Here is a 14,143-nt window from a genome sequence, read left to right as displayed (position 1 = left end):
TAGCTTTATATTCATTCATGTTATTTGAAACATATTTAGGTTAGGGCATCTGTGGATAGCAGTCACATAAAGCTTAAGCTGGAAAAATTCAGAGAAAAGCCAAGTCCTGCATACCCATGTCAGCATCACCTCCACCAGATGAGTTCAGCTTTCGAAATATCTCCTGTTTCTTGGATTTTACCATTGGTGAAGTGTTCTCAAGTTTGGTGAAAAACGAAGGCAGGTAGCTTATACTACCTGGAGAGCGAGAGTCAGTCCTGCCAAGACCAACATGTGTCAGAAAGAGAGAATGTTTTTGAAGATGTACATTTAAATCTTTCCAAATGCAGCCAGGCAGAAACCACCAACATTAATATGAGCTTTAAGACTCTTTCCTCAGCCTGGATTTTTGGGACTAGACAAGTCTAATCATTCTCTAAGAACATCTGCTGTATCCAGGTAACACTTAAGATTCTACAACTCAGAGAAAAAGTGACCGTGTCATTGTGCTGGGGACTGGTACAGGATGATGCTCTTAAAAGTTATCTCAGGGCGCCTCCTTCTGCCTTGCAACCTGCATTCTGGCTGAAGTTTGCACTGCAGATTGGTAGATGACAAAATATTGAAGCTAGAAGCCCAGATACTCAGCCTAGCTGCTCCTCCTAGTTACAATCATCTTCTTACTTTCGTCCCCACCATGCCACTAAAAAGGATGCATCCCTTTTTAAGTCTGCTCACCCACCCTGTCACACATGGTCCAAGCAAATAAGCTATTTCAGACATTTGGGGAAACCAGGTAAAATAATCTTATGAACTGGAATCTGGTTCAAGAGCTGCCAGTTAGCCACCCTTGCTCTATGACACAAATTCACACCAGGATCCACATTCCGTATTTCATAACCCTTATCAATTTTACATTCACGGTAGCTGGCACACATTCTGCACATAACTTCTGTCACATTTAACATAAAAAAAATTGCTGAAGTAAATGTCAAACTGACAAGGGTTGTGTTTTACCTTCAGATCTTAAAATACGCAATTTTAAGGCTGTTTATAAAGATGATAAAAGCAGTAGTATTCCACTTAAAGAATTTTAAGAAAAAAAATAAAATAAAGCATGAACAAATTCAGGTGAGAAATCTAAGCTAAGCTAGTACCAGGGTCATGAACAGCTTGCACTATTTTCAAAAGTAGATGAAATGATCAACTGTATGTCCACTGTGACACAATATTCCAGTTTAAGCAGCAGCAATCTGGCAAATCAGCTTTAATTAAAAAAAAAGAAAGAAACAAACAAAAAACCCAGGACATGCCACCCCATACTTAAATTAAAAAATAATCTGAAAATAAATTTAAAAATAGAGACACGAGACTTCCTAACCCAAGATCCTTAAAATTCTATAAAGTGCAGTCTTCCATGCTACGACCCTGAAAATCCCTTTGCATCTAGGTCACATCCATCACAGACAGTAACAACCCTGCCAGTAACTGCAGAGTGGGGGCAGAAAAAAACCCCAAAATTTCACCAGCATAAGCTTAAATAAATACATATTGAGCATGCTGGGTGCTATTCCTTCTTCAGCAGGTAGCAGAGCAAATGACAGAAGCATCTATTGCAGTGTGCATCTACCAGATGTTTGACAACACCAGCACTGACACAGTCTGCCAGGGACCCCATGTAGTTTACACTGCAGGTCTGGCAGACTGACAGATAGCCCTGGGAAACAGGGTTGCCCCATGCGTGGACCTCCTGACACCCCACCTTCACACCTTCTGGAAACTAAGCTCCTTAACTTAGTGGTATTTCATGTGTTGAGCTGCTTTATAATCACAAGCGTTGGAACCTGCATTCCTCCATGTTTCACCAGGACAGTAATCAAGAAGCTGATCGGGCAGGAGAAGCCTGAATTATTTATTACATATTATGGAAAATGGACCTTTCCCCAAAACCACTTCAGTTTTATAGAACTGGCACCCACAAGGAGTTTGTTATTATGTTTTCTATCAGATATGACAGAGCACACTGCTTGCACTAAGAAACTTAAGACAACACGCACAGATGACATTTCATTCAGGCTTCCCAAAGCAAGTCCCAAGCAGCAAGTTTTGAATGCTACTACAAACGGATCAACAGTGATTAACAACTTGCTTCTGGTAAGCGAGGAAGATCACTTGAACTGCTCTTTAATAAAGATACTGTTTGCAGCACAAAGATCCAGAATAATGTTTTTAAAATTCAGTTTTACACATACCTCTGTTCAGTAGGCTCAGTTCTTTGGGAAAGCAAAAGAACATTTTCCTGTTTCTCATGTACAACTGGGACCTGAGGTGGTGAGATTGGCTCATAGGGCTCCGAAGAGACGTGGCTCCTCTCTGGAGATTTTCCAGGTCTACATCCATAATTCAGAGACAGTAAGTACTCTTAGTGTGTGTAAAGCAGTAGTCAACACATGTAATTGCATTCCAGTTGTTACACAACTACTTATGTCTAATTATATCTGTTATGTGCTTTAATATACTTGGTGATCTCAAAAAGATGACTTTGAGTTGTCATTTGAGTTCTAAGTAATTAAACATCTCCACGCCTCTAAAGACTGGAATTTAAGCATAAATGAAGGAAAAACAGTTATAAGGTATGTTATGGAGCCAAGCAATTGTAAAATCAGTACAAGACAGATGTTGCCTGGAAAGAGACCACAAGGTATCTCTACTTCGATGTACTTCGAGATCACTGTGCTATTTTGTACAAATATCATATTTGGGTATTCGTTACATTTGCAGTTACACTGAATACATGCATTACCTTCCCCTGGTCTTGTCAGACAGATTTTCAGGTGACACTCTAGCTCCTGGCCGCTGATGGTGGACAGACTGTGACTCAGGACTATAGCGATTCGATGTCTTAGCCCGGGTAGAAACAGGCGTTGGAGCAGGGGTGGAATTCTGGAATGTAGTGGTGGGAGGCTGCAAAGAGGCCTGAGAAGCTGCTTGGTTTCTAGCGAAGTCTTGTGTAATAATTTGCTGATTGTGGCCAAAAAAATAGAAAAGAGATCTTGGTCAGACATTGACCACAGCATACGTATTCATGAACTAAATCAATATGAGACAGATTGCAACGAATGAGATGACTGTAAGTTCAGACACATTATTGTATAATATCCTCAAGTAAAGCTAACAATTACAGAATCTGTATTACGTTCCAAAACACATGTTTTCATGATCAAAATATAACCTTTCACATCTGAAATGATGCATACAAATAAACCTACACAAATGTGATCAGCAAGGGTGATAAGTCGATGGGTCCTGGGCACATGTGCCATCCCTTCTGCTTGGGAAGAGGGAGGTGGAGGTTGTTGGGGTGAAGGGGGTTCCTGTTGTGTCCTATAGCGGTGAATCGGCCCCTCGTATTGCCTGTTTGGGTCATCTAATTGAAGAAGAAAAGGTCATTCTGTTAAGATGATATTACTGAAGCTTCAAGGTTTGTAAGTTCTGTGCTTACAAATTTAAAAGATGAGGTGTTTCTCCATTAGATTTTAGGTATCCTGTGTGATAACCACCTTTTCCCCCTTTCTTATATAGTCTCTACAATTTAGAATAGATAAATAAAGCTTCATTCCATAACGCAGGTGAATTTCAGCTCATTTCTCACCTTTAACTCTACTGTAACAGTCTGAGCTTTACACCAACAGGTAAAAAACCATAGGCATCAACACCAATATGCATTAATTTTAAATAATGTATTGAAAATTATTTTCTTATTACATCGGCTACACTGTAATCTATTTAATGCCAACAGTCAGTCTCAATACATTTTGCTCTGGTTTTTCCACACATCACTGCAACAAAAGTTTCTGAAATGTTAATAATATGGTAAGCAGTCACCTAAAGACTCCCAAGATATTTTAACTTTATTGTAATGTCACGGACCTGTAAATATAAGCAACACAATTGTGAGAATATTTGCATATGCAGATAAACTTACTCTCTGTCTGGCTAGGTTTAGGTGTCTCTTGTTGATAGGGCTGTAGCTTTTCTTGAGTAGGTACAGGTGAATTTGCAGGGCTGATCACCTCAATGGCATCTCCAGGAGCTTCATACCGGTGGGAGGATACTGAATATCAAGCAAAGGTTGTGGAATAAGGTGTAAACAACACGGAAATTTTTTGTTGCCTATACAAAGCAACACTAGCAGTTCTGTTAAAATGACGCCAGTGAAATGAAAATCAAAACATTGTCTTTTTCTCATGATAACCATGGTGACACAAATACTTCCACAAAACAGTGTTCCAACATAAACCAAATAATTTTAGGTTTCCTGACTTCTGATAAGGTTAGCCTTACTATCCTGCATTTCACGTTGTAGCGTGGAACCCAAATAAAGCAAACAACTCTGGTTTTGCAAGAATCTTGAGTCACTATATACAAAACCTGTGTTTGTCTGCAAAGTGTTTCTATTGTACAGAGGTCAATATTTTATCATTAAACATCAGAATCATTCCATATCTCATTGTTTCCCTAAAAGGCTAAGACAGACAGCAAAGAAGTAGATAGTTACTAAGATACGTACAACTACTGGAAGAATCTGAACTTTGAGAGCCCCTATCTCGTGCATCCTTGTCTGAAGCAATCTGTCGAGTGATGATCACATCTATGAAGTTAGCAGCAGTAATTGTGGTCTTTCCTCGAGTTCTCAGCTCTTCCTCGTACCTGGATTTAGGAGGAGGTCCTTTCTCTTTACCAGCCTCTGAATAGACTACTGATGAAGTCTGTCCCTGGGACTTGCCACCAGAAAAATTTGCAGATGTATAGGGGCACTGGACAGGCCTCTTTTCTACCTCCAGTGTCTTCTGTTCCATCTGCTGCTGTTCAGTAACCACAGCTGATCGGCGTCCCATATTCTCTTCTATCCTGGTTCCTTCGTGTTTGTTCTCTTTCGCTTTTGCAACTTCCATCTGAGGAGCAGAGGCTGCAGCATCTACTAGTGCTGCAAGGGCATCAGCAGCAGTATTGTAACGGGAAGCTGGCAACCCTTGAGTAATAGAGGGAGCTCCAGGGGTGAGCTGCCTGTTGGCAAACATTGAATATTTGAATTATATCACATGAAAAAAAAAAAAAAAAAAGAACTAGAGCCACATCATGCGTACAACAAAGTGAAGCTTTTGTCACACTACATTTTTATCCCAACTGGACTAGTGAAAATGGAGTGGATCACTTCCAATAAATCCAAGAGCAATCAGATAGTGGTATATCCTCATCATGTAGTATTTTCCCCAGGCTAAATGCACCTTTTAATAAGCTCAAATATTAGAACAGGTATCTCTGCAACAGTAACTTAGAAAACATACATGATACGTAGCTGGGCAGCAGGATCCAGAGGTGTGATTACACTCGTCCCATTGGTTCCTTGAAAAATACTAGGCCTTTGCTGCAGTATGTTTTCCTGGCTTCTAACTGAAGGGGATGGGGACCGAACATATCCGTGACTGCCAGGTCTGCCAGGCTGCTCTGCACCTGCAGAACGTAGAGCAAAGGGGAACAAACGTATGAAAAAATAGGTCACTCATAACAACGCAGAACTATGTATCAATGCAGTCTCCTCCGCATCCTTTCCCAGTTGTCTCCACCACTCTGGATACGACTGTATGTATTAAAGGTTTAAATGGGAGCATTCTGTTTACAGTGCTCTCTAATAAAAATAATAATAATAAACAGATATGCAAGTTGTGCTAGTGATAACCAGGATTCGCACCATTCCCCAAGTACTACACTGGTATGAGAGAAAGATCAAGAAGCCCGGTACTTGAAGAAGTTGCAATTGTGACTAGAACTGCTAGGTAATAGGAACCTGCCTTAAGTGCAGACTAAAACCAAACTGCGTAACGTGTTGTTAATAAGCTGCATGTTGCTAAAAAGCAGCTATAGAAAATGAGCAGTCACAGTCTACAAGACAACCGATCCAAACCTAGCAATGTGCACTCACCTGGTCGAAGATAAAGTTCAGCAGGGACTGAAGCTATTCTCTCCCTCTCTCGTTCTCGTTCTCTTTCCCGCTCTCGCTCACGTTCCCTCTCCCTTTCCCGTTCCTTCTCCCGCTCCCTTTCCCGTTCCCTTTCAGCATTTGCAGCTGCAGAAGCTGCCAGGTGTGTAGGGTGTCCTGGAAGGTCCGCAAGATAAAATGAAGTAGCAAAAAGAGACACTCAAACATAATTTGTTGTAAACACTTACATCAACATATCCTGCCACCCACTTACAGCAAAATTTCCCAAATACATTCTCATTCCACTCAAGACTATCCACTTATCTAGGAAGTCAAAAGCTTAACATACAGTGACAGTGGAAGGCTCAACAGCCTTTAAGCTGTTCCTATACTAATTAGTATGAACTATTATGAACTAAAATGAACTAAAGTGGTTCCTATACAATTAGGGACTAGACAGCTTACAGACCCAAATTCCACCCTTCAACACATGTAGTATCAGGTTAGTGACATCCTAATCATATAACTATAAATAGAGGTCTGTCAGAATGAAGCAAATTCTGAATTTGTCAGCACTCCTTCAGCTGCTAATGTAACTATAAAAGATATCATTACGAAAACTTCTGCTATCCAAGTGAGAAGTGCATGCAGAAAGCATCACCTGAGAAAACATCAAAACATTGATGAAAGCTAAATAAAGATGGTCAATTATCTCAGCACGTCAGATGATTAGAGACATTAGCAAATCATAAGAGCTCTTACCTGGTGACAGAGAAGCAGGATTGTAAGGCCTGGGAGGGAACGTAAGCTGGGTACCAGGGATATATGTGATTCTCTCCATGGGTGGTGTGCTTGTTCCTCCAGGATGAGGCACTAAGATAGTGGGAGCCATATTGTTCAGGTCAATAATTCCTGTCAGGAGATGACACCCGTAAGAATGGCCATTCAAGGACAGACCAGTGATCCACATGTTACGTATTCTGTTCATTGATAATGGTCAGCAGTGAATGTTTAGTAGAAAAAATATAAGATTAAGGCAAGTGCAGAACTATATTCCAGCTGGTTATACTCTCTCAGATCTGGCAACCAGCCATTTAGGAACATACTAAATCAGAATCTGCATTTCTAGCACTCCCTTTAACTGCCTGTAGGAAAAATACACTTCATGTCCATTCAATAAACCTACCTTTTAGCAAAATGTTATTACCCAGCATTATTGATTCCCTTTTCCAGACTTTTAATATTCATAAAACAAAATGAAATGCTACAATGCGCAAGTCCCACTGGAACTCCAATATAACTTCTCCTACTACAAAACCCACTTATCCTTTCATTTCCAACCAATTAAAACCCTACAGGATCTTACTCCTTATCCCCAAGATAATCAGTCCTACCAGCCTAATTCCCTCACATTTGCTATCATCCATTCTATCAATAACTATCTAAACCAATTTAAGCGATAGACAGATTATCATACCCAGGAACCAAGCTGGCAGATTGACTATTGCCTGTTAGGTTTGTAACTCCTGGGAGAATGCTGTGTGACCCCAAGGATTCATAGCTATTCATTTTATTATTTTGTTCTAACGCTTTGTTCAACATTTCAATGTGAAAGAGTACTTCAAACTCATGTCCCATAAAGACAATCTCCATCACAGAAATATAAATCCACAGTGAAGAGAGTTGCAAAGAAGCTGCTTTGCTTTTTTTGTAATGCCCTTATCTTCTAAAGCATTACTTCTGAGTTTTGATGATTTATCAGTTCCTACAGCTTCTTTGCCAAGTTTCTTGCTCCTGGTGTATCTAAAGTTGTTACTACTTCACTCAGCTTTATAAATTGTTCCTTAATTTTTTTGACCTTTATGGTCTTACATTTAACTTGTCAGAATTCCCATTTTCCCTGTTTGAGGAGTTACACTTTTGCAAGATGTCTTTTTACTTTAAATAGCTCCTTCCTGCTACTGTTAAATGTCCAGATTGATTTAGGCTTTTTCCCACTCTGCAACAGGTCACACACATTTCCTAACTCCCTAATATAACATCTTCAAACAATCACCATGTTTTTCACAAACCTTACCCTTTTAGCTCTTGCTTTTATTTTCATTTTGAAATGCTCTCATTTTGACATAATTCTCTTTTCTGAAGTTTGGAGTTAAATATGCTTCTGAGTATCAATTTCAACTAGCATAAAACCGTCCGGCTTCTTGAACACTCTTAAGTCTTATAGCCTTCCCTTTAACAATATTGATTACATACGTAGTTATCCTTTATATCCACAAAAGCCAGTCAGATGTACTCATCTGCACTTGTATGCATGCATCCATCCATCCATCCACACACATATATTTATAAGCAGTAACAAAACAAACCAACCAACCAAACCACAATGCATGTCCAGAATGCACTTTAAAGAGCATCATTTGTGAAAAAACACAGCCATACCTCTTGCTCCCGCATACGGGAGAGCTAAAGTTTGCTCTCTAGGAGATAATCCTCTTGTTACATCAGGACGTAAATTGACTTGCATCTGTTGTGAGGTAATGTAGTCATTTAGGATTGTCTGTCGTGTATTCTCCATTGCGTAAAGCTGATACTGGCTTGGGTAGCCTGGGGTGGGTGAGAGCTGCCTTTGGAAGAGGTAAGCAGCAGCAGCTGAGGATGAAGAAGGGGGAAAAAAAAACAAACCCAAAAAAAAGATTTAGGAAGCAGTATGGGTGATATCAAATGAAAATTTCAGATGTTTATATAACTTCAGCAAGAAGTGCTATCAATTCTCCCTAGCCAGTGTCAAATGAATTAAAATAGCATTTCAATACTGCTGTTTTATTGAATTCATGCACTGCTTGCAGGCTAAATAATCCAGATTGGAGATATGCATTAGAGAAGAGACTTGATTAGAAATATATATCCTGAAGTTCTGAAGATGTGAAGGGCTGAAATACCTGAGGAAGGTTACAATACCTCGCACAAGGCACTGATGGATAGATTAAAAGGAAGTCTACCGTATTTAGTATCACCAGGGTTAACCTGACAATCTTTCAGTGAGAACAAATCACAGTCCTGAACAGACAGGTCCTCACTACATTTAATTCTACAGCATCTTCCGCATCCTTCTGTGCGTAGCTTTACTGAAAGCTTTTGATGTATTTCACAAATACTTATCTAAAAATACTGTTTGAACTTATTAACAAAAAAGCAGCAACCTGGCAGCTTCTAAAAGAAAGTTAGAGTGTTATACAACAGTATTTTTAATAAGTTTCCTGGTTAGATATTAAACCTCCGCTAAACTGAAATCAAACCACAACACTGTGTATATATATAACTTCTTATAAGTTATATCTGGCTATTACTAATTACCATTTAAAGGTATCTTTTCTGGGCAAATCATATGATTTTTCTAAAACTAAAAAACCCAACACAAACATATTTACCAGGATCCAGAGCCCTATGAAATGGCATAGCAGGATCTAAATGAGGAGGGAGGTGACTCCTATAAACTTCAGGTGTTGCTCCTCTGTGATGAGGGTCAAAAGGACTGTGAGTTACTACAGGATCAACCCCTGAGACTGGAGATTTTGCTGGCACACTCTCCCTCTGTGTTGGAGTAAGTGTGTTTTTCCTTTCGTGATTTGCTGGCTTCCCAGAAGATATTCCAGCTAAAAACAATGAAAACCCCAAATTAATAAAATACATATTTTTCCATAGAAAATTCAGCTGTAATTATACACTGGCTGCCAAGGAATGTTCTAGAGGACGCTGCAATCTGATACGTTAAAACACAGAGAATATTTTATATCACAAACTATCTCTGGTGAAAAATCCAAATCCTAAACCTAAAAATCCTGACACTAAGATTGCTTACACTTCACCATACTATGTTCGTCATCTAGATAACTCTGCAATTCAGCAATAGCTTCTGCCCTTAAAACATTACCCTCGTAAGTAACCCTCTAAATGTGATCCAGAATCAAATGCAAATTGGAACTGAATTGCCTTCCCACCTCCATGCTACAATATGGCAGATTTTATTTCAATTAACAGCTTGCAGCTTTCTAAAATCCCTTCTAGTCAGCCTCCAAAGTGAGAGAAGCCGTTAGAATAAAAGAAAGTAGAATGGATTACAGGAACCAGTTTAAAAGTAAGTTTAAAATTAAATCATTAAAACTTCTTGTCTTACTTTGGATAGGAATAACATACCCTCACTAACTCTATTCATCATGGGTGAACTCCTGGACATTGGACTCTGATAGTTCACAGGTGTCCTCCGAGCATTGGTATCATCATAAATCCCAGGGCTCAGCTGTGATTTGGGAGTTTCATGAAGAGTTGACCTGAGAACAGAGGGACCAGAGCTGACTACTGACGTGTGACGGGAACGTACTGCATCCCCGGTCTTCACATCTTCATATTTTCCTCGCTCCACCACCTTCACGTTTTCTGGCACCATTTCCAGCTGAGGCATTCCACGGGGTAGCTTGCTTGGTCCAGTGATTAAAGATTTTACGTTATGTTTGATGGCAGACTGGCCAGAGTTGCTTTCATATTTTATGGGTGTGCCCTGAAAAGGAGACAAAGATCAGCTAAGGTTATCCTGCCAATGTTTCACTTGTGCTAAAAAAATCTCACGTTGCTGATATCATAGTTCACCGCTTTTATCGTATCTGTACGGAATACAACTGGATCTTACCAATTGTTATTTGTCAGTTCTCTCACATTTGCTTGCAATGCGTTCCCTACAGGATTTTTCTAATACATGGAAAATATTTTTAAGCTTTGTAAGTTGGTAGCTTTCTTAAAACTAACACACACACACACTCTCGATTTGTAATTATTTAAATCTGAATTGATTCACTCCTGAGTCTGTAAGCTACTGTACGACTAGCAGCCACCGCATCTCCTGGAGAAATTGGCTTGCTCATGCCTTGGATGGATGTATGCTTCCCTGGGTAAAGCCTAGATATTAAGAAAAACTTCACTGAAATGGTTTTCAAGCACTGGCACAGGCTGCCCAGGGAGGTGGTGGAGTCACCACCCCTGGAGGTATTTAAAATATGCTTTTTGTATTTACCTGAGATATGGAGCCTTCTATGATTGGCCTGGTCGTCTGCACCATTTCAGGAGTCTTGCGACTTTCCTGGCTTAATAGGTCCTGTCTTGGGATTTCATGGATGGAACGACCCATTTCCTTTATAGTAGTGACTCCATCATATGGTTTCCCCTTAGTAATGGCTCCTTCAAATGTCCTGATGGGAGGTGACTCTCTCTTAATCTGTTTAGGGTATTTCAAGCCTTCTTCAAAACTTTCAGCTGTTGTTCTTGGTGTGCCTTTTACAGAAAGAAAGAGTCACATTACTGGAACTAAATTAAATGAGATTATTAAATCACCACAAAAATAATAGTGGACAATTATTCAATATATTACTGAAAGCAACCCAAGTTACTTCAGATGCTGGAATAAAGGAAATACCATACATCAAAGGTCTGGGGAACTGTTAGTGTTCATTAAAAAAAAAAGTGCTAATTACCAAGTGTTCATTTTAAAAATAAATAAATCTGTTTTCCAAAAAGAAATAAAACGCTATGTTTGCACACTAGCTTTGTATACAGCATATCAGAAAGCTACTCATTTACGCTCTGAAAACATGTTTAAGAGAAGAAGTTCCACCTTTAACACAGCTACTATTGTCAATAACAGTTTTAAGGTTCAGTAATCCAAGTTTTTTGGGATGTAATTAATGCTTGTTTTGTAAACCTGCAATACATTACCTTGCATTATAGAGCCAGACAACACTGTCCTCTCTTTTAGTTCAGCATGTGGGCTACCCCTAGGCAGTGCACGGCATATTAAACCTAAAATTAAAATGAACATAATTTAGCAAATTAAACAAGTGTTAAAAAAAAATAATAATCCCCAAAACAACAAAACCCCTCCTCCTTCTGACATACATCACAGATAGCATCTGCATCACAGTAGTGCCCAGAGGGCCCAGCCTCAGTATGCTAGGCATTGTATCAACATGTTATAAACACCATCCTGTCTTAAAAAAAATAATCTTCCAGTTCAAATATTCACACTATTACACGGTTGCAAGTTTTAACAGATTTGGAAAACAGAAGGGGTTTTTTTTATAATTAAGCTTAACTCTTGTCCCAAAAGCAGTCACTGCTTCTCTTACACTCCAGTTTCCTTCCCATCATAAACACCTTTTTTTACTAGGTAAGCGGAACAAAAAGAAAAAACACCCCAAAATATACCTCAGCATCCTCCAATTAATCAAAGTGCACATTGAATCATCTGGGAAGGGTTGAATTTACTGTTCCTACAGTAGGAATGCAAATCAAACCCCCAAAGAACTCCTAATCTTCCATGGTTTGAGGATGGAAAAAATGTGTCAGAGTGACAAGATACAGCATAAAAGTATCAGAGCAGCTTCTGGTATGCCAAAAGAGCCTGAAGACCAGCCAAATGCATCAGTGACTTAAAGGCAATGCTGAATTTCTACATACAGTCTAGAAACCCCTTACTCATATTGTTCCATCTGATAAAAACATACACAAAATAGTCTTTAAAGCCTACTCAAAGATGGGACAAAATGCACTTTAAGACACAATAGTTTAGGCATGAAACATTCTCTTGCATTTGTATTTTTTAATAAAATCAGAAAAGTTATACAGGCCTGACTTGACCTTTGCAGGCTTAGTTTGATTACAGTTTATTAAATCAAAATAATAATAGGGATGCCCTGAAGCAGGCTACAGCAGCTGTGCAAGTCTCCTGCTTGGCATAATCGAAGAGGTTTATTGCAGGAATGCAGAAGGTCATGCCAATGTGTTATCAAGTTACTATGCCATGGCTGAGACCAATATTTAACTATCCGGTGTGCCCATGGAGTCCCTGCCAGTAGGACTCCGTGTTGTGTGAGCTCTACACAACCCACTGGGACTGTGAAGAGCCAGTCAGATGTGTCAGACCTACTGAGAGGAGTAAGTGCTACCTGAACTACCTGCAGTTACGGGAACACAGCAGCAAAACAAAAAGGAAAACTAGTATCTATTCCAGTCATATTTCCAGCATGTTTTAATTGCAGTGGTTATTACATGGATTTGGTTAGTGGTGTAAGATTTCAATCTAATTTCTCCTTCAGTCTGCTCCATAAAATAACTCTAAATACTCTTACATCAATGCAGAAAGGTTTGGATAAAACACAGAACACCTTGGAAGCTGCCATTTTTACCTTCCAGCGGTGCAGACACCGGAGATTCCCGCATTGACATTCCTTGCTTTATATTTCCTTCCATTGTATCATAGCTTCTCTTTAAACCAATTTCATGTGCAGTTCTTGGACTCCTTGTTCCTTCACGAACATTTTTAATAGCTAGCAAAATTCACAACAGTACAGTTAGGAAACATGGACAATAATAAAAAAAAAAGATGCAAGAGCACTCATTTAAAGAGAGCACCGTTCATTTAATATTTTAACATCATAACTTCAATATAACATTGTAACATTAAATCTCAACCTTAAAAATATTTTTTTTTATGGTTTGTTAAAAGTTACTCATTCATCAATATTTCAACTGAAGTTCAAAGTTAAAGGATACATTTCTTTTGATTTTGATAATTTTAAACTTGGTGGTTTAACCTTTCAAAATAAAAATATTCCATGAAAAATTGGAAATTAATGGCACAGAAATTAAATAGTTTAACTATATTTTAAATAGATGGTACAGGAGACTCCTCAGAACACAGGCACGGTTTCTGGATCACTTTAATTCTCCTACCCTCAAAAACACAGACAGGCCAATATTCTCCCAGACAGCACCCCAGTGACTGCGGTTTATACCTCTCCACTTGGAAGCAGACACACTCCAGCTATGGATTAAAGAAGCAGAACCTGCTGTAGCCTTGACTTTGATCCAGTAGAATACACAAATACTCACTATCGTAAGATAAAATATGCCCACTTTTGCCTTCATAAATAACATGGCCTTTGGCTGAAGCTTCCTCTCGGCACTTTTCTGGGCTGCTGTCTTCTGTAGCTAGCCGGGTGATAGTTCCCTTCAATAACGCATCAGCTGCTATGCCAGACTGGGACAGCGCTGGTGTACCCTGCGTTTAAATCAATCAAATATAATTCAGAACATGTGTGTTTATTTAAGAGAATAGGGAGCAGTGAAGAGGGG

The 14,143-nt window shown here is 39.2% G+C and overlaps 1 protein-coding gene across 4 annotated transcripts in view; it reads right to left on the bottom strand.

Annotated features, from left to right (window-relative positions):
- NCOR1 (nuclear receptor corepressor 1) overlaps positions 1-14,143 on the bottom strand; it is a 73,775-nt gene that overhangs the window by 4,578 nt on the left and 55,054 nt on the right. For all 4 annotated transcript variants that reach the window (XM_056331086.1, XM_056331078.1, XM_056331096.1 and 1 more), the window contains 16 exons: positions 13,901-14,069; positions 13,195-13,335; positions 11,726-11,809; positions 11,028-11,284; positions 10,157-10,517; positions 9,391-9,615; positions 8,402-8,611; positions 6,722-6,871; positions 5,963-6,136; positions 5,328-5,493; positions 4,550-5,046; positions 3,965-4,093; positions 3,249-3,406; positions 2,783-3,000; positions 2,232-2,369; positions 115-257 (listed from right to left, as the gene is read on the bottom strand). In XM_056331086.1, coding sequence (XP_056187061.1) covers positions 115-257; positions 2,232-2,369; positions 2,783-3,000; positions 3,249-3,406; positions 3,965-4,093; positions 4,550-5,046; positions 5,328-5,493; positions 5,963-6,136; positions 6,722-6,871; positions 8,402-8,611; positions 9,391-9,615; positions 10,157-10,517; positions 11,028-11,284; positions 11,726-11,809; positions 13,195-13,335; positions 13,901-14,069 — 3,220 coding nt within the window. The remainder of the gene's footprint in view (positions 1-114; positions 258-2,231; positions 2,370-2,782; positions 3,001-3,248; positions 3,407-3,964; positions 4,094-4,549; positions 5,047-5,327; positions 5,494-5,962; positions 6,137-6,721; positions 6,872-8,401; positions 8,612-9,390; positions 9,616-10,156; positions 10,518-11,027; positions 11,285-11,725; positions 11,810-13,194; positions 13,336-13,900; positions 14,070-14,143) is intronic.

This window comes from Falco biarmicus, chromosome 1 (assembly GCF_023638135.1).
Source record: "Falco biarmicus isolate bFalBia1 chromosome 1, bFalBia1.pri, whole genome shotgun sequence".
NCBI lineage: Eukaryota > Metazoa > Chordata > Aves > Falconiformes > Falconidae > Falco > Falco biarmicus.
The sequence above is the reverse complement of the archived record's forward strand: the minus strand, read 5'-3'. Positions and strand labels throughout refer to the sequence as shown.